Source organism: Eptesicus fuscus, chromosome 6 (genome assembly GCF_027574615.1).
Source record: "Eptesicus fuscus isolate TK198812 chromosome 6, DD_ASM_mEF_20220401, whole genome shotgun sequence".
NCBI lineage: Eukaryota > Metazoa > Chordata > Mammalia > Chiroptera > Vespertilionidae > Eptesicus > Eptesicus fuscus.
Genome location: NC_072478.1, coordinates 7,599,734 through 7,620,686, shown reverse-complemented (window position 1 = coordinate 7,620,686; position 20,953 = coordinate 7,599,734). Strand labels below are relative to the sequence as shown.

The following is a 20,953-nucleotide window of genomic DNA, read 5'->3' as shown; positions in this document are numbered from 1 at the left end:
TTCAGGTATTCAGAATCTTTTTTGGTTCCATATAAATTATGGAATATTTGTTCTAGATCTGTGAAATATGTTTTTGGGATTGTCATAAGGATTGTGTTAAATCTATAGATTGCTTTGGGTAGTATGGACATTTTAATGGTAGTAATTCTACCAATCCATGAACACAGCATATTATTCCACTTGTTTATATCTTCCTCTATGTCTTTTTTCAGTGTCTTATAGTTTTTCAAGTACATGTTAATCCTACATATCTTAATTTTTTTGTTGCAATGGTAAATGGGATTGCTTTTTATTTTCTTTTTCTGAGAATTCTTTTTTGGTGTATGAAAATGCCATAAATTTCTGTTTATTTTTTTCCCTGCTATGTTTCTGAATTCATTGATTAAACCTAGTAGATTTTTGGGGGGAGTCTTTAGGGTTTTCTATGTACAATATCATATCTTCTGTGAATAATGAGAGTTTTGCTTCCTCCTTTCCAATTTGTATGTCTTTTATTTCTTCTTCTTGTCTGATTTCTGTAACTAGCACTTCCAGTACTTTTTTGAATAAGAGTGGTGGAAGTGGACATCCCTGTCTTGTTCCTGTTCTTAGGGGAAATGGTTTTGGTTTTTGCTCATTGAGTATGATTGTTCACTGTTGTTTTATCATATATGGCCTTTATCATGTTGAGATATGCTCCCTCTATTCCCACTTTGCTGAGAGTTTTTATCAAAAATGGGTGTTGGATTTTGTCGAATGCTTTTTCTGTGTCTATTGATATGATCATAGGGTTTTTGTCTATTTGTTTACGTGATGTATCACGTTTATTGATTTGCGAATATTGTACCAGCCTTGCATCCCTGGAATGAATCCCACTTGGTCATGGTGTATGATCTTTTTTTTTTTTTAAACAAATTTCTGGATCTGATTTGCTAATCTTTTGTTGAGGATTTTAGCATCTATGTTCATCAGGGATATTGGTCTATAATTCCCTTTCTTTGAGGTATTTTTATCTGTTTTTGGAATTGGGCTAATGCTGGCCTCGTAAAACAAAAAAAGCTGGGAAATATTCCTTCCTCTTGGATTTTTTGGTATAGTTTGAGGTGTATAGGTGTTCATTCTTCTTTGGTAAAATTCCTCTGTGAAGCCTTTTGGACCCGGGCTTTTGTTTGCTGGGCGTTTTTTAGTTACTGCTTCTATTCATCAGCTGTTATTGGCCTATTCAGGTTTTCTGATTCTTCTTGATTTAGTTTTGTGAGATTGTATTTTTCTAGGAATTTGTCCATTTCATCCACATGTCTAGCTTGTTGGCATATAGTTGTCATAGTATTTTCTTACAATCCTTTGTATCTGTAGTATCGGTGGTTCCTTCTTTGCTTTCTTTTCTGATTTTATTTATTTGGGTCTACTCTCTTTGTTTCTTGATGAGTCTGGCTAATGGTTCATCCATTTTTTTTTAATCCTTTCAAAGACTAGTCCTTGGTTTCATTGATTTTTTTGTATTGTTCTTTTAGTCTCTTTTTCATTTATTTCTGCTCTGGTCTTTATTATTTCCTCCCTTCTACTTACTTTGATCTTTTCTTGTTGTTCTTTTTCTATTTCTTTAAGTTGCAGGCTTATGTGATTTATTATTAATTTTTCTTGTTTTTTGAGATAGGCCTGTAGCGCTATGAACTTCCGTCTCAGGACTGCTTTTATTGTGTCCCAGAGATTTTGGATGATTGTGTGTTCATTTTCATTTGTTTCCACGAAGTTTTTTGTTTCTTTCTTGATCTCTTTGGTAACCCATTCATTGTTTAATAACATGCTATTTAGCCTCCATGTGTTTGAATGTTTTTTGGTGTTTTTACTGTTGTTGATTTCTCATTTCATTCCACTGTGATCTGAGAAGATGCTTGATATGATTTCAGTCTTCTTGAACTTGTAGAGACTTGTTTTGTGTCCTAACATGTGAACTATCTTTGTGAATGTTACATGTGCACTTGAGAAGAATGTATATTCAGCAGCTTTGGGGTGAAATGTTCTGTAAATGTCAATTAAATCCATGTGATCCAGTGTATCTTCTAGAGCAGCGGTCGCCAACCGGTGGTGACTGCTGCTTTAGTCACTGTTTCCTTGTTAATTTTTTGCCTGAAAGATCTATCCAGTGAAGTCAGCAGGGTGCTAAATTTCCCTACTATGACTCTATTGTTGTTGATCTCTCCCTTAAAGTTTTCTAGAAGTTTTTTATATATATATATATATTTAAGTGCATATATGTTTACCAGGGTAATATCCCTTTAGTATTATATAGTGACCTTTGTTGTCTTTTATGAAGGCTTATATTTTGAAGTTAGTCAGATATGAGTTTTGCTATCCTAGCTTTTGTTTTGTTTTGTTTTGTTTTCATTTGCATGGAGAATTTTTTTCTATCCCTCCACTCTCATACTGTGTGAGTCTTTTGTTCTGAGGTGGGCAGCTTGCTGATTATAGTAATCTTGGTTTCAGATCCTTGCTATTCATTATCTTGAGTACTTTATGCAATTCCCTTCTTTCCTGTAGAGTTTCTGATGAGAAATCTGGTGTCAGCCTTATGGGAGCTCCTTTGTAAGTAACAGTTGCTTTTCTCTTGCTGCCTTTAATGTTCTCTCTTTGTCTTTAATTTTTGGCATTTTAACCCTTTGCACTCGCTTGCTTTTTTCTCGATTCCTTTATTCTAATGCTAACTGTGTCGAGTCACACTCGACATCCGAGTGCAAAAGGTTAATTATGATGTGTGTGGACGTGGGCCTGTTTGGATTCTTCTTGCTTGGGATGTTCTGTGCCTCCTGAACTTTTTCCTTCACCAGATTAGGTAAGTTTTGTGCCATTATTTCTTCAAACAGGTTCTCTGTCCCTTTCTGCCTCTTCTGGCACTCCTATTATGTGAATACTAGAGGCCCGATGCACGAAATTTGTGCAAGAGTAAGCTTCCTTCCCCAGCTGCTGGCACCGGCTTCCCTCTGGCACCCGGGACCCGGGCCGCCCTCCAGCCGCCAGCAGGCACTCGGGGCTCAGGCTTCCCTCGCAGCCCCAGCTTCATCCGGAAGGTTGTCCAGAAGGACGTCCAGTCTAATTAGCATATTACACTTTTATTATTATAGACTAGAGGCCCAGTGCACGAAATTTGTGCGGGGGGGGGGGGGGGAGGTGTCCCCTCAGCCCAGCCTGCACCCTCTCCCATCTGGGACCCCTCGGAGGATGTCCGACTGCCAGTTTAGGCCTGATCCCGGGGTTTGGGCCTAAATCGGCAGTCGGACATCCCTCTCACAGTCTGGGACCACTGGCTCCTTACTGCTCACCTACCTGCCTGCCTGCCCCTAACTGCCCCTCCTGCCAGCTCGATCACCCCTAACTGCCTCTGCCTGCCCGCCTGATCGCCCCTCACTGCCCCCCCCACCCCCCCGCCAGCCTGGTCGGCCCCAACTGCCTCTACCAGCCTGGTCACCCCTAACTGTCCCCCCCGGGCCTGGTCACCCCAACTGCCCCCGCCCCCCGGCCTGGTCACCTCATGCAGCCTGCTGTTCAGTTCTTTGGTCATCCCTCACTAACCCCCCTGCCAGCCTGGTTGCCCCACACAGCCTGCTGTTGGGTCATCTGTCTGGTTGTTTCGGTTGTGATGGCCCCTTGCTTTTTATATATTAGGATTATTATGTTTCACACTATCCCTCAGCTCCCTTAAGCTGTCTTCCATTTCTCAATTGTTTTTTCTCTTTGGTTCTCTGATTGAGTGATTATTTCAACCTTGTGTTCTAATTCACTGATTCAGTCCTCAACTTCCCCTAATCTGCTGTGTATTCCTTTCAAAGTGTTCTTTTCTTGTGCTCTGTCATTCTTTATTTCTGTTTTCATAGTGACAATATTTTTCCTCATGCAGTTGAGCATCTTTTCCATCATTAGTCTGAACTCTATATCCGATAAGTTTCTTTTCTCCATTTCATTTATCTCTTCTTCTGGAGAATTCTCTTGTTCTTTCATTTGGGGGTTGTTTCTTTGTCACCTCATTTTGGCTGCCTGTTTGTGACAATGTATTAGGTAGATCTGCTTCTCCTCTCAATCTCTAGTGCAGGACGGTGTCAAATGCTGTTTCTGACTAATTAGATCAGTCAAAAACTCAAAGCCTCTGGAGCCCACCCTCGTCTATAGACTGATAGGATTTTTTCTTGAATTGCCCTCAGGCAGTCATCCACGGGTGTGGCAAGAGTTTTTTTTCTATAGGGTTGGGCAATTGCTTCTGCCTGGAGGCTAATTGTTATTCTCGGACTCTTAATGGGCCTCCTTAACTCCCCACCACAGGCAAGGTGTTTTCCAATAGGGTGTGTCAACTGTTTTCCCCTCAGGCAAGGCCGCCTTTATAGCCAATGTCTGCATGAGGATGGCCTTTGCAGCATGAGGTAATGACTCAGCGCTGGAAACCTGGGTGTCTGCCTTCTGAGCTCTAACCCCAAAGCCTCTGATCCTGGCTTCTGCTCACACAGCTCCAGTCCACTCTGCTGGAGCACAAGGTGAGTGGCTCCACAGGGATTTTGTGCATTGGCCCTTTGAGTGGGTGTCTGAATTTCCAGCTGTCTCTCCCTGGCAGATAGCAACCCTGCTGCTTTTCACAGCTAGATGTTATGTGGGTACCCTTCTCAGTTCTGGTTTTCTACTGGGGGGCTCAGATTAGGGATCAGATCCCAGAGTTCTCAGTGGCACCACCCCCAGCTATGATATCTCTCTGGAACTTCAGTTGCTGTCTGTGGGAGCCTGGCCAGCCCTTTCATGCCTCTGGTCCTCCTACCAGTCTCTATGCAGTCTCCACTTTCAGTTATCAGGGTTAACCTCCAATGAGTCTTCCTTTAATTATTCTGGAAGTTTTTCTGTATTTTATTTGTAATTCCAGTTTGGTCCTGGGATCATGTCTCTGCAGCATCGACTTACTCTGCCACCATTTTTAACTTCATCCTCCTTTACAGCTTAGATTTACCAAATAGAGATCTATTATAAAGCTGAGGGCATATCCAGTTGTCTGGCACACAGGTTAAAACTCATGAATGTTTATTTCTGGATATTTTCTGATCACTGCTGACCATGGGTAATAAACTGCAGAAAGGAAATGATGGATAAGAGCAGAACTACTGTTTTCTTTGAACCCATGAGCACAGAATATCTTTACATTTACCTGTGTCTTCAGTTTTTTTCTTCAGTGTGTTATTGTCTTGATTGTACAGGTGTTTCATTTCCTTGGTTAAATTTATTCTTAGGTGTTTTATTATTTTTCATTCAATAGTAAATGGGATTGTTTTCTTAATTTCTTTTTCTGATAGTTGATATTAGTGTATAGAAGCAACTGATTTTTGTATATTAATATTGTATCCTGCAACTTTACTGAAATTGTTTATTCTAACAGTTTTTTGTTGAAGTCTTTGGGGTTTTATATATAATGTCACGTCATCTGCAAATAGAAATAGTTTTACTTCTTCCTTTTCAGTTTGGGTGCTCTTTATTTTTCTTGTCTGATTGCTGTGGCTAGGACTTCTAATACTATATTGAATAAAAGTAGTTTTCTTATATATCTCATACCTCATACTTGTCTTGTTCCTGATCTTATAGGAAAAGCTTTCAGCTTTTTACTGTTGCTTATGATGTTAGCTGTGGTTTTTGTCATATATGGCCTTTATTATGTAGAAGTACAAACCTTCCATAGCCACTTTGTTGATAATTTGTCATCTATTGTGTTGATCATATGATTTTTATTATTTATTTTGTTAACATGGTATATGTCACATTGATTGGTTTTTGGTTGTCAAACTATCATTGCATCTTGGAATAAATCTTACTTAGTCATGGTGTATGATCTTTTTTACATATTGTTGAATTTGGTTTGCTAATATTTTGTTGAGGTTTTTGCATCTGTGTTCACCTGGAATATTTGCTTAGAAATTTCTTTTCTTGTTGTGTCCTTGTTTGATTTTAGTGTCAAGGTGATGCTGGCCTTATGAAATGTGTTTGAAATTGCTTTCTCCTCTTCTAGCTTTGGTAAAGTTTGCTAGGAATTGGTATTAATTCTTCTTTAAATGTTTTGTAGAACCCACCACTAAAACCATGTGCTCCTGGACTCTCTGTTGGGTTATTATAACTTTTTAATTTTAGGATTTTCATTTGATTCCTTTTTATATAATTTCCCTCAATTAATAGTCTCTATTTGATGAATCATCATCATTATGCTTTTTTTAAAGCCTTTTAACTTGGTTTCCTTTAATTCCTTGAATATTTATAATAAGTGTTTCAAAATCTATATCTGTTAATTACACTATATGAATGCTTTCAGAAATGGATTTTATTGATTGTTTAGTTTTTTGTGTTTTTTTTTTTTTCCTGTGTATAGGCCACATTTTGGTTTCCTCATACTTTTTTTGTTAGAAAAGTTGGCATTTAAAATATATGTTGTTGGTCTTCGATGTGGACTGGGAGCCCTAGAACGGCTATATCTCCCATCAAAGCTCTTTTAAAAATGTGTTCGTTTCTTAAAAATTTAAGTATTTTCCAATAAACAAACAAATACCCTATATAATAACGATGTAATATGGAAATGGTTGTTAATGCTATGAAGCATAATGACCGACCGCATAACGACTGGATCACAGATCAGCAGGAGGGTGGGGCAGATTCCTTTTCTGCATCTTTTGTGAAACTTACAGTTTTCCCCCAGTGAGATACAATGATTAATTTGTGTATGTTAAACCAATATCAGTATCCTGGAATTAATACCACTTAATCATAATGTAGTATTTTCTATATATTGTTAGATTTGATTTACTGATATTTTCATAAGGAATTCTGCATCTGTGTTATTGAGGGATATTGCTATGTTCTTGTTTTCTTATAATGTCCTTACCGGGTTTGGGAATAGGAATTAGAGTGGTCTTGTGAACTGAATGGGCAAAGAGTTGGTATACAATTATTATTTTTTTCTATATGTTTACAGAATTAATCAGTGAAGCCACCTAAACCATAGCTTACCCCCATTCCTCATGGAAAGCTCTTTAATTACAGATTCAATTTCTTTATGAGCTATTTTTAAAAATTATATTTTTGTTGATTTCAGAGAGGAAGGGAGAGGGATAGAAAGATAGAAACATCAATGATGAGAGAAAATCTTGGATCACCTGCCTCCTGCACGTCCCACACTGGGAACTGAGCCTGCAACCCGAGCATGTGCCCTGAATGGGAATCGAACTGTGACCTTTTAGTTCATAGGTCAATGCTCAACCACTGAGCACGCTGGCTTGGCAGCTATTCTTATTCTTAAACTTTTTCTTTCCTCGGTTTCACATATTGGGTTTTCAAGTGTTTTGTATATTTCATATAAGTTGTCAAATTTATCGGATGAGTATTAATTACATCCTCTATAGCAGGGGTGAGGAATGTCTGGCCTGCAGGCCCATAGAAGGCCTGCAAAATCATTTGATCTGGCCCTGCCAGGGCATTAAGGGGTGAGTTAATTAAATGTTTGACCAAATATAGTAGGCTAATTTTTAAGTTGATATATTTGTATGGCCCGTGAATGATGATATAAATATCCAAATGGTCCTTGGCAGAAAGGTTTTCCACCTCTACTCTATAGCCTTTCAATGGCTGAAGGATCTATGGTGGTGCCCCCTTTTTTATTCCTGATATTGGTAATTTGCATTTTATTTTATTTTTTTCTTGAGCATTTCTTGCTAGGGGTTTACTTTTTGAAATTGCTTCAAAGAACCGACTTTGGCTTTGATAATATTTTTTGTTTTAAATTTTATTGATTTCTACTTTTTCTTTCTTCTACTTCATTTGGGTTTAATTATAACTTTTTAAAATAGAAACTTAGATCACTGATTTTTAAACTTTCCCAAAAAGTTTTCAAATGCATGCATTTTGGGGGCAATAAATTTACCTTGCTTCACTGCTTTATTTGTATTCCATTTTTTGTGTGTATTATGTATTCAGTTTCATTCACTTCACATATTTTTATGTCCTTTATTTAGAATTGTGTTTAATTTCCAACTATTTGAGAATGTTTTAGTTGGCTTTTTTTTAAGATTTAAAAAAATCTTTTTATTTATTTTTTAATCTTTAAAAATTTTTTTTATTGATTTCAGAGAGGAGGGGAGAGGGAGAGAGATAGAATGATGAGAGAGAACCATTGACTGGCTGCCCCCTGCATGCCCCCCCACTGGGGATTGAGCCCGAAACTTGGGCATGTACCCTTGACTGGAATCGAACCCTTCAGAGTCCATAGGCTAATGCTCTATCCATTGAGCCAAACCAGCTAGGGTGTAATTGGCTTTTTGATATTGACTTTTAGTGTTCTTTCTCTGGGGACAGAGAATATACTCTGTATGATTTCAATACTTGATATTTATTGTGGCTTGTTATACTCTTGTTTTTGTTTTTTGTTAATCCTCACCCAAAGATCTTTCCTATTGATTTTTAGAGAGTGGAAGGGAGGGAGCATGGTGAAGAGAGGGGTGGGGGGACATCGATGTGAGAGAGACACATACATTGCTTGTCTCCCACACACGCCTGGACTGGGGCAGGGATCGAACCTATAACCCAGGTATGGCCATTGACGGAAATCAAACCTGAGACCCTTTGTCAGATGTGCCAATGCTCTAACCACTGAGTGTACTGGCCAGGGCACTCTTTTTTTTTATTTTTATGTTCTGAATACACTTGAAAAGAATGATTCAGCAGTTGATACTGTTCCTATGAATACCAATCAGGTTGAGTTGGTTAAATAATATTGCTCAAAATTTCTATATTCTTACTAATTATTTTTGTTTTCTTGCTTGATCAATCATAGAGAAAAATTAATTGAAATTGAAATCTACAGCTGTGATTATCTATTTCTCCTTTCATAATATCAACTAGAGGCCCGGTGCACGAAATTCGTGCACGGAGGGGGGTTGTCCCTCAGCCCAGCCTGTACCCTCTCCAATATGGGACCCCTTGAGGGATGTCCGACTGCCCGTTCAGGCCTGATCCCGGTGGGATCGGGCCTGAACGGGCAGTCGGGCATCCCTCTCACAATCCAGGACTGCTGGCTTCCAACTGCTTGCCTGCCTGCCTTCCTGATTGCCCCTAACCGCTTCTGCCTGCCAGCCTGATTACCCCCTAAACCACTCTGCTGCCAGCCTGTTTGCCCCCAACTTCCCTCCTCTGCCGGCCTGGTCACCCCTAACTGCCCTTTCCTGCAGGGTTGATCACTTCCAACTGCCCTCCCTTGCAGGCTTGGTCCCTCTCAATTGCCCTCCCTTGCAGGTCAGGTGCCTCCCAACTGCCCTCTCCTGCTGGCCATCTTGTGGTGGCCATCTTGTGTCCACATTGGGGCAGGATCTTTGACCACATGGGGGCAGCTATATTGTGTGTTGCGATGATGATCAATCTGCATATTACTTTTTTATTAGATAGGACAGAGGCCTGGTACAGGGGTGAGGGCCAGCTGGTTTGCCCTGAAGGGTGTCCGGGATCAGGGTGGGGTTCTCTTGGGGTGTGGGGGGGCCTGAGCAAGGGGCCTGTGGTGGTTTGCAGGCCAGTCATGCCCCCTGGTAACCCAAGCAGAGGCCCTGGTATCTGGAATTTATTTTCCTTCTACAATTGAAACTTTGTAGCCTGGAGCAGAGCCAAGCCTGGGGCTCCCTCCGAGGCCGGCCGGCAGCCATTTGTGTTGGGGTTATAATTGAAACTTTGTTGCCTTAAGCAGGTGGGCCTGGCCAGGGTGTGCGAAAAGTTTTGCTTCCCCTGTTGCCAGCGGCAACCCTGGCCTGCTCTCTCAAGCTCCATTCGGCCGCCATTTGTTTGAATTTGTTTACCTTCTATAATTGAAACTTTGTAGCTTGAGTGGAGGCTTAGGCCTGGCAAGGGCAGGCGGAAAGCTTGGCTTCCTCTGTTACCTAGGAAACCTTGCTCTCTGCGGCTGTAGCCATCTTGGTTTGGGTTAATTTGCATACTCGCTCTGATTGGATGGTGGGTGTGGCTTGTGGGTGTGTCGGAGGTATGGTCAATTTGCATATTTGTCTATTATTAGAGAAGATTTTTGCTTAATGAATTTTGAAGTTCTATTATTAGATACATACATATTTAATATTATTAAGTCTTTCAGTTGGTTCAACCCTCTTATTATGCACAGTCCCTCTTTATTCCTGGTACACTGTTTGTTTTAAAGTTTACTTATAGCGTGATATATCTTTTTTCCAATCCCTTTGCTTTTGATATATCTGTGTCATCATATTTCACAGTGTCTCTTGTAAACAAGATATAGTTGAGTCTTGTTTCTTTTTCAAGCTGATAATCTGACTTTTAATTAAAAATTTAGTCTATTTTTATTTAATATGATTACTAATATGGTTGTGTTTAATTCCACCATCTTATTTGTTTTATTTTATTTGATCCTTGTTCCTTTGCTTTCCCAGTCCTGCTTTTATTTTTTTCCTCTTTTATTGACTTTTTAGATATATCTGTTAGTGGTTACTTTAGAGTGTGCTGTCCAATATGGTAGCTAGGAACACATTACATTTAAGTTTAAAATTCAGTTCTGCCTTACATTAGCTATATATCAGGTACCTAGTAGCTGTATGTGCCTATTACTGTATTGGACAGTACAGGTCACTGCCAGAATTCTATTACCTCTCGAGAGATTAAGAACAGGATTTATTTTGAGTCAGAATTACCTAGGGTTAAGTGTGGTAAGAGTAATATTCGAGTCAAAAGATATGTGTCCACTACAAATAGCTTTGTATACATACTGTAGGCCAGGCGTCCTCAAACTACGGCCCGCGGGCCACATGCGGGTGTTTTTGCCATTTTGTTTTTTTACTTCAAAATAAGATATGTGCAGTGTGCATAGGAATTTGTTCATAGTTTTTTTTAAACTATAGTCCGGCCCTCCCAACGGTCTGAGGGACAGTGAACTGGCCCCCTGTTTAAAAAGTTTGAGGACCCCTGCAGTGTAGGCAAATAACCTTACTGCTTTTAGCCTAGGTTTCTTTTCTTAAAACATGGGGATAACCATTTCTGCTCTTTCTGTTTCATGGAGTATTTGTGGAAAAGAAAACTATAAATGGTACAAGTGCTTTGTAAAGGCTAAAGCAGTTAAAAAAAAGTATTAAAAATTGCTTGACCTAGTTTTTTGTATTTTGTTTCATCTTCTAGGTTGCTGAAAGAACTGGAATCTCCTTCTTGGTGGCCCTTTAGCTTCAAGCTTTGGAAGATGCCATCAGACACAAACTCCAGGGGAGGCTCCTCAGTGGCTAGTACCAAAGCTCTTGGAAAAGAAGGAATAGTGATCAGAATTCCTGCTGTTATTTCCCAAGGAACAGAATCTCACGTTAAACCAGGAAGGCTCACCATCCTTGTTTCTGGGTTGGAAATCCATGACTCAAATTCTTTGCTGTTACACAGATTTGAAAGAGAGGATGTAGATGACATTAAGGTTCACACACATTATGAAGTTAGCATCCGCCAGCGGTTCATTGGGAAGCCAGACATAGCTTTTCGTTTGATATCTGCCAAGATGCCAGAAGTTATCCCCATTTTGGAAATGCAGTTCAGCAAGAAGATCGAGTTTTTAGAAGATGCCTTGATGCTCAGAAGCACGGGAACTTCTTCCCCAGCAGAGAAGGGCTACTCAGTTTGGCAGGCAGGTAAGTGACCATCAACACAGCCTGTGCACAGACCTGGGAAATCTCAGTCTGCCTGTGGTATGTACTTAACATGATGCATTGTAAATAAAAATAATTTCAGACCATTTTCTTTAGTACTTGCCAACTGTGAATCTCAAATCACTTTGGTTTATCATACACTCGAAAGCTGTAGAGGTTTCCAAGTAGATCAGAAAGGGTTGTTTTTTTTTTTTTTTTTTTAAATATATATATTTTTATTGATTTAGAGAGGAAGGGATAGGGAGAGAGGGATAGAAACATCAATGATGAGAGAATCATTGATCGGCTGCCTTCTGCATGCCTCCCACTGGGGATGGAGCCCACAACCAGGCATGTGCCCTTGACTGGAATCGAACCCGGGACCCTTCAGTCCGCAGGCCGATGCTCTATCTACTGAGCCAAACCAGCTAGGGCCAGAAAGGGTTTTGATGACCCTTTCAGAACAAAGAGAAGGTCTGAGTTAAGTGTTTTCACTCTTCCCTCTATTTGATTTGAGAATTAGCATTTCAGGGTCTTAACTAGCAGCAGCCCCCACCTGCTTTGCTGAGTCTCCATTCCTCCTACCAGTAACTTACTGAGCCTCACTCCTGTTTTCCTTCACATTTGATCGAGATCTTCCCAGACCACCTTCCAGGTGTGTGTTCAGGTATCAGAATCTTTGAAAACTATGCAGCATAGTTTGGGTAGTTTATGGGGCATGCGTGAGTTGTTCTGAAAAACTTGCTTTCTCTGTGGTGTTCTCTTGCAGGTCTCGGGTGTGGAGGGTGTAGCTGGCATGGCCAGTGGGGTGGAGTGTGGGAGGCAGGACATGCGGATATATTACATGTCCACACATCTCAAAGTTCTTGGGTCCCAGTGTCCTCCCTAGCATGGGATAAGTTGATGTTTGACCTCTCAGTTTTGCCATTCTTACAGTATTCTGTGGCATCTTGATGGTATTTTAATTTCTTTCATTGATTGTGAGATAGAGCATCTGATGCTTATTTGCTCTTTAATCCCACAGGATTAAAGATTGCCTGTTCTGTTTTGTTGTTGTTGCTGTTTTGTCTGATTTGCAAGAGTTCTTTATATATTCTAGGTTTTCATTCCTTATTGATTTGAGGGGCTGCCAGTGCTTTCCCAGGCTGTCAGCCTCCATTACAGAAATCTTTAATTTTGCTGTGGTCAGATCCACCATTTCCCCCCCTTAAGTTTGTTTGTGAGCCCAATTTAAGAAATCCTAAAGTCATAAAATATTCTGATATTTTCTAATACTAGAATTATAGGTAATGTTACTTCTGTATTTAATGTGATTTTTTTTTTTTAACAAGTATCTTTGATTCCTGCATGTCTGTTAAAGTAAGAGATGTTTTTTACTATTCTGGTTCCTTTTCTTCTTTCTCTTAAGTGATTGGTTTTAATTCTAATATTTAACCTATTTTCCTAACACATGAATATGTTGATGTTATTCTAGATGACTTCGAGTTTCAAAAAAATATATACTTGATAACAGATCTGGTCCAATGAGAGCCAAAATGTTAGAAATGTTAATTTAAAAACTTACTTTCTGGTTTTCTTTGGCCCCTCACTCAAGCAGGACTCAGAAGCTGGCCCATAAAAGAGCCAAGAATGGTGGGCTGTGGCAACCAATGTGTCAGGCAAGGCCACATACAAGCCCAGCTGGGCAGCTGCTCTGATGCCCCAAGTTTTGACTGAGTCATCCACTGCATTTTCCCGTGGGGGAGGCCTCAGCAGTGAGAGGAGGAGGCTCTGTAGGGACAAGACACAGAACCATCAGCCACCGGTTCCGCCAGCACTGAGAACCCTGCAGTGCCAGGCATGGTATTCAGCACCTATAGTCTTGGAAAAAAAATGCTAAATAAAACCCACAACCCTCTGCGGGGGCCTGATGTGGCGGGGATCTCCCTTTTCCGCGTCCTGCGGGGAAAGAGAGATGAACGAACCAGTTCTAAGTGGAGGCGGCCAGGGATTGAGAAATAATGGAAATAAAGAAGATGCAGAAATAGATTTAAAGCTGGGAGCTGGGTGGGACGCCATCCATTCTCTCTGGTGGAGAGGCTGCAACGACGACGACCCGAGCCACGCAGCGCGTTTATTTTTATAGGCCTAGATTTACATATCTAGTCCCGCCCCTGCTGACACCTGGGCTCAGAACTGATTAACATGTCCAGCCTTATTGGGGAAGCATGTTTCCAGGGCGTGGCTCTGCCTACGCCCTGAGTTCAGCTGACAATAATTAAGGAAAATGCCCATGTGTCTTCCCAGGCGGTCCTCTACATCTCACCCTTTTTTGTTTTTTAAGCAACTATAATAAAAGTAAAATTTAAACATTAAGAATAAAGCTCTAGCCGAAACCGGTTTGGCTCAGTGATAGAGTGTCGGCCTGCAGACTCAAGGGTCCCAGGTTCGATTCCGGTCAAGGGCATGTACCTTGGTTGTGGGCACATCCCCAGTAGGGGGTGTGCAAGAGGCAGCTGATCGATGTTTCTCTCTCATCGATGTTTCTAACTCTCTATCCCTCTCTCTTCCTCTCTGTAAAAAATCAATAAAATATATTATAAAAAAAAGAATAAAGCTCTAATATTAAAATAATTGCAAACAGTGCCAATGCAAAAACTAAACTACATACATGTTATCATTTTAAAACTTGAATGTCAAGAGCAAAACTCTGGCTATTAAATAATAACAAAACAATGCCAATGCAAAACAACAGTAAGAGAAATCAGAACTATGGACATGTTAACATTTTTTGCTACTAAATGAAAGAAAGTCTCTTTTGCTGCTGGTGTATATTTACTCAGAGTCCTTGGACTTGGCTGCGCAAGACTTTGCAGAAGACTGGCAGCTAACAGATGCTAGCATAAGCAGGAACAAGGTTGAAGAAGTAGCTTCCACTTCTTGCTTTTCCACAATCTGCTGTACTTCAGTCATTAACTTCTTCAGATGACTCCATGGTGGCACCTCAGTCCCTTGCGTAGCTTTCAGTTTTCTTCTTCTGCTTTGCTGTCATCGGGCAGTACTTAGTCCTTTTGAATGAAGGGACACAGAAGCTTCTCTGGGTCCATTATGGTGATGGACGTAATGCTCTGGCACCCGAATTGGCTGCATTGCTCCTTCTGGAAAGATATAAAACACAACCTCTTCCCCACATTATTACTGAATCTGATAAAACTCTTGTCTGGTTTTTGCTTCCTTCCACCTAGCTAACTCGGTGGAGGCTACTGTACAGGAGGCCTGATGCCTTTCACCTGCTGTATGATCCTCTGCATCACAATTCAAAAAATTTAAAGTATAAAAAGCATGACTGAGCCTCTCTTGAGGTGACACATAACATCTGTCTCCCCCTTTTTCTTTTAGTAAATGATTTTAAGAGTACGATTGGCTCTTTCCACTATTGAGTGATATCCATTTTACCAGATTTGATTAGGTTTAAGTCCTCAGGGATTTACCCCTAAAGTTGGCACAGAAAGGTGGATAACAGACTGAGGACATTGCTTCCAATAAAACATAGAAATTGTCCTTCTCTAATAACATTTTAAAGGCTGAAAATTAAATGAAAAGTTCCTCTGAATTAGTGTGCCCTATAGTGGCTGTTTCAATAATTTTTGGCTCATACTTACCACATAAGCACTATTACTACAGGTTGATGGGCTCTGTAGCAAAATCTGTTAAGGCATAAATAAGAGCTTGTATTTCTACTGAAATATAAGGGGTTTGAAGGACCTTTGCTTCCCTGCTGCAGTAGATCCAGCCTTTCCAGAACTGGATCCATCTGTAAAAATGGTTAATGCCTGAGGTATAACATTTCTTTTAATGTGGTAGTTAATACCATTCCCTGTGTTAAAATTAAGGCAAGCCCCTCAAGTCAGGGATCCTGGTAGAACACAAAACATTAAACATCGACTTCTATGCAGAAGGGTGTGCACACATGGTCTGGAAGCACGCACACTGACCTTCCTTGCCCTTGGTCCTGGACAACATGCAGTAATGCACAGGTGCTGACTGCTAGCATGGCAAGGTGTCTTCACCATCTTTATTTCTGGACTATTTCACCTCTGTTCTTGTGGGCCACTGCTTATTCTGTGGCTGGAACAGTTCTATCAGGTCCTCTCTGGGATCCGTTGTTGCAGGAATCCATATGGGCTTGGAGTTTTCTGGAAATATAAACATATTCTCGACCAAAGGTTAATAAAGAAATCTTTTCTATAAATTAGACTTGGGATCCTTTTGATTTTTGTCCAAACAATTTTCTTTTGGCTTATTTTGACACCACGTATGTTTTTCATGGGTGTCTTACTGTTAGCATTACAAATGGAAATTAATTTTTGAGTAAAAAATTTTAAAGCAATTAAGGCATGATGTAATTTACTTACAGGATATTTCTTACAAGATATTATTTTAATAATCCCATTTTTTATTTAATTATTTTGAAGCTTTTATAAAAACTTTTAATGCAGTCGTGATAATCTTTTATTTTTAATTTTTGCACAGAAATACGACTGCTTTGGATTCATATCATGTTTAACAATTTTACTATGAGATGAACCATCAATAAAAGCTTTTTGTTAATACTTCAGGAATAGTTTTTTGTCCAGTACAATTAAGTTTTTATGAATATTCACTTATTTCAATTAGCCAATTTAAATTAATCTGAAAATAAGGCTTATTTTTTAACTTTACTTGTCCTAGGTTATGGACAGTAAATGACATTAATTTTCTGCAATTAATATTTAACTTTACATAAAATTTATCAGAGAGGAAAAACACAAATTATTTACTTTAGTTTAAGAGGTCAAATATATAGGCTTTCAATTACAATTCTTAAGACATTTGAAGGAAACTCTTTATTTCCTTCCAGAATAACTTTCAGGCTACAGAGAGTTTCATTTAAGAATCTTTGTCTTTCTTTTTACAACAAGCAACCTGTAGGGCTGCAGCTTGAAATTCAATCCTCAGGCGACTAGCTAGCTATATTACAAGTACTCTTACAGTAAGGCTGACTGCTAACTTACTTTCAGATTTAACATTTTAACAACAATTTTAGTTTATACTGTAAATATTAGTGAAAGAGAATTCAAAATTTTAAAATTTCTCCTTTTTTTAAATTTATAATATATTTTTAAAGTATCCTCTTAAGCTTATTTGTATATACAGAGGGATCATGGGAAGTCTTAACTAACTTTCATAGAAGACTTATTTAAATTGCTTATAAAGACACTAGAGGCCCAGTGCATGATTGAATCATGCACATGTAAGGTCCCCTACACGCTTTTGCTTTTGATCACGGGGAGCTGGGTGCCTGTCCACTAGTGCACCAGGCCTTTCAGAAGCCTCCAGCGCGGCGGAGGCTTCTGAAAGGCCTGGTGCCTGAGCGGACAGGCACCCAGCTCCCACGCTTTTGCTTTGGATGCGGGCCAGGGGGAGTTGGAGCTGGGTGCCTGTCCGTGGCCGCTGAGGGAGCTTGATGGTCCATGGCCACTGAGGGAGCTTGATGGTCCGTGGCCGCTGAGGGAGGCTACCCTGCTGTTGAGAGGCGCAGGGGGTGGGATTCCCGCCCCCTGCGCCTCTCAACGGCTGCTGAGGGGGGCTGCCGCGGACACCTGGCTACCCTGCCGTTGAGAGGCGCAGCTGGGTGTCCGCACAGGCCCCCTCAGCAGCCACGGATCTGGCCTCTCAACAGCAGCGTAGCCCCCCTCAGTGGCAGCGGATCCGTGCCTCTCAATGGCCGGATAGGCCACCCTGAGTCCCGCCCCCCAGCCTCCCGCCGCCCAATCGTGGGCGTAGTGGAGTGATGGTAATTTACATGTTACTCTATTATTAGGTAGGATTGGCTGGAGGAACCAAGATGGCGGCAAAGTTAAACAACTAAACTGCCGCCTCGCACAACAATTTCAAAAATACAACTAAAAGACAAAACAGTCTACCACCCAGAACCACGGGAAAGCTGGCTGAGTGGTAGATTTACAACTAAGGAGAGAAAGGAGCACAAACGCTGAAAAGCTGAGGTACAGAGGCGCGCGAATCGGGCTGGTGGCGGGCAACTGGATGCGCGGCTTTTCTTCAACCTGAAGGGAGACAAGCTCCCAATCACTCTGAAATCCAGTTTCTGGGGGCACGCGGGGGACCCAGACGCCTACGGGGAGAAGCTGGACTCTCTGCCATCGGGGTGGAAAGTGAGAGTGACTTTTTTGCAGAGATGCGCCCAGCAATCAGTGTTTACTGCACTGGAGTGCGGGACGCAGGGACTTGGAAATGGGGAAAGGCAGAGACGGCTGACGGCAGCCATCGCCGTTTGCCACGCTCTAGCCTAGTGATGCCCAGAGACCCCGCCCCACCCTGAGACCCCGCCTTGCACTTCTACAAACCCGCCCAGGCTCCACACAGCGGCTTTTGCATATAAATGGCCTGTTCTGTGGCAGCTTAACCAAATTAACTGCAGCTCCAGTCAGACGGCTCCAAAACCACCCAAGCAAAGAGGAGAAAACTAGTTCTTGCTGTAGTTCCTGCTGGGGGGCCTCAGACAGTAGCTGACCTGCACCCCATTGGAGATCCAGAAACTAGGGTATCTAGTGGTCGGTGTGAGACGACACCAGATTTCAACCACTCTCATAAGGGACACATTCAAGAGGAAGACTCAGTGAGCACCAAAGCCCTACTGGAACAAGTCCTGCCCCATAAACGTGTCTCCTGCACAGCAATTTTCCCGTTGTAGACACAGCGGGTTCTCACAACCAGTTGGCCTGGAGGTCAATTCCTCCCAGTGACACCAACAACAATCAAGACTTAACTACAACAAGGCTATACACACAGTACACAAAGGGGTACACCAAGAGTGTCCACCTCAGGTAACTGGGAGGCTGACCCGTCGAACCAATAAGACATCTAGTACACAAAGCCACCCAACCAACTCAGGGAATCAGCGAAAATGAGGAGGCAAGGAAACAGATCCCAAATGAAAGAAATGGAGGAGAACAAACGAATGGACATAGAGTTCAAAACCACGGTTATAAGGTTTTTCAAGAATTTCATGGAAAAGGCTGATAAATTTAATGAGACCCTCGAGGATATGAAAAAGGACCAACTAGAAATTAAACATACACTGACCAAAATAAAAAATAATATACAGAGACCCAACAGAGACTAGAGGAACGCAAGAATCAACTCAAAGATTTGGAATACAAAGAGGCAAAGGACATTCCTCCAGAGAAGCAAGAAGAGAGGAGAATTCAGAAAGTTGAAGATAGTGTAAGAAGCCTCTGGGACAACTTCAAGCGTACCAACATCAGAATTATGGGGGTACCAGAAGAAGAGAGAGAGCGCAAGATACTGAAAACCTATTTAAAGAAATAATGACCGAAAACTTCCCCCACCTGATGAAAGAAATAGACTTACAGGTCCAGGAAGCACACAGAACCCCAAACAAAAGGAATCCAAAGAGGACCACACTAAGACACATCATAATTAAAATGCCAAGGGCAAAAGACAAAGAGAATCTTACAAGCAGCAAGAGAAAAACAGTTAGTTACCTACAAGGGAGCCCCCATACGATTATCAGCTGATTTCTCAACAGAAACTATGCAGGCCAGACGGGAGTGGCAAGAAATATTCAAAGTGATGAATAGCAAGAACCTACAACCAAGACTACCCAGCAAAGTTATCATTCAGAATTGAAGGGCAGATAAAGAGCTTCACAGATAAGAAAAAGCTAAAGGAGTTCATCACCACCAAACCAGCATTATATGAAATGCTGAAAGGTATTCTTTAAAAAGAGGAAAAAGAAGAAAAAAGTAAAGATAAAAATTATGAACAACAAATACATATCTATCAACAAGTGAATCTAAAAGTCAAGTGAATTAAAAATCTGAGGAACAGAATAAACGTGAATATAATAGAATCAGAGGCATAGAATGGGAGTGGATTGATAATTCTCAGGGGAAAGAGGTGTCTGTGTGGGGGGTATGGGAAGAGACTGGACAATATCATACACCTGTGGATAAGGGCAGAGGGGGAAGGTAAGGACAAAGGGGGGGTGGGAACTGGGTGGTGGGGAGATATGGTGGGGAAAAAGGAGAAACAATTGTAATCTGAACAATAAAGATTTATTAAATTAAAAAGAAAAAGACATTGGCTTATTCAAAGGAAGGGGGTTGGCCTTTGTTATTTTAAGATGGCGAGCAATAAGCCATGTGGCCATCATGGCGGCTGCTCAATCTGTTCTTTTAAAAGACAGTAAAAAATCACATTGCAGACAATCACTAGCTGTTTCTAGTCTTTATTAGAATTGTTTATAAAATTATTGGCTTTTCATTTAGCTGAAAACCTTGATTATAATTTAATAAGCTAATTTATTTAAGTAATTAACCCTTTGCACTCGCTTGCTTTTTTCTCGGTTCCTGCTACCGATGCTAACTGTGTCGAGTCACACCCAACATCCGAGTGCAAAAGGTTAAAGTAGGTATCTTCATTTTAAAAATAAAGCAAATTTACTTCTGAATTCACAAGCCGCAAATGTTGCCCCACCTCTAGCTTAATTAAGAATGCAGGAGGCTACCAAGTCTGGCAGTAAATGGTGGCTTCTAATCTGTTCTTAAATATTACTTGGATTCAATTACTTACAAAAACATTGGCTTCTCATGTAACTTAATTTATATGAGACCTTGATTATATTTTAAAAAGCTAATTTATAAAGTAACTTAAGTAGGTATCTTTAACTAAAAAGGCAAAAAAACTTATTCAGTAAACTTATAGATCTGATACTTATTTGGTCTGATCCAAAACCACCCCCAGCCCATTCAAAATGGAGGCTGCTTGGGGCTTGTCTTTCTTGAAATTCTACTGAATTAATCCTCTTTTTAAAATCAGACCAAGAAGTAACATATATTGAATTCCTAATTATTTAAGAGAAAACACATTTTATTTTCTCAAAAACAAGTTGCTATACTCTAGGCATTTAGTTACCACAATTATATAATTTCTCCCAATTCAATCTGAACCTTAAACTTTCAGAGCTTGCAAGTCAAATATCTAGCAGTTCTTAGATTAATAACACCTTTATATTCTTAAGAATAAATTTTAAAATCTAATAATTAACTTTAAACCATGTTTTTTTTTTCTGCCCGGGGAAACTGAGATACAAACTTGTAGGTATTCACATGTAAACTTGTCCTTAAAAAAAAAAAGGCTATTGGTGAAAAGCTGATTTCAAAGGAGCCACCTTTTGGCCGTTTGACCTTTTCTGGGAAGGGTGTCTACCAAAGGTGTAGCCATTTAAATGCAAA

At 40.5% G+C, this 20,953-nt stretch overlaps 1 protein-coding gene across 4 annotated transcripts in view; it reads left to right on the top strand.

Annotated features, from left to right (window-relative positions):
* SNAP47 (synaptosome associated protein 47) overlaps window positions 1-20,953 on the top strand; it is a 95,645-nt gene that overhangs the window by 52,093 nt on the left and 22,599 nt on the right. For all 4 annotated transcript variants that reach the window (XM_054717164.1, XM_054717163.1, XM_054717162.1 and 1 more), the window contains exon 3: window positions 11,167-11,657. In XM_054717164.1, the coding sequence (XP_054573139.1) occupies window positions 11,167-11,657 (491 nt within the window). The remainder of the gene's footprint in view (window positions 1-11,166; window positions 11,658-20,953) is intronic.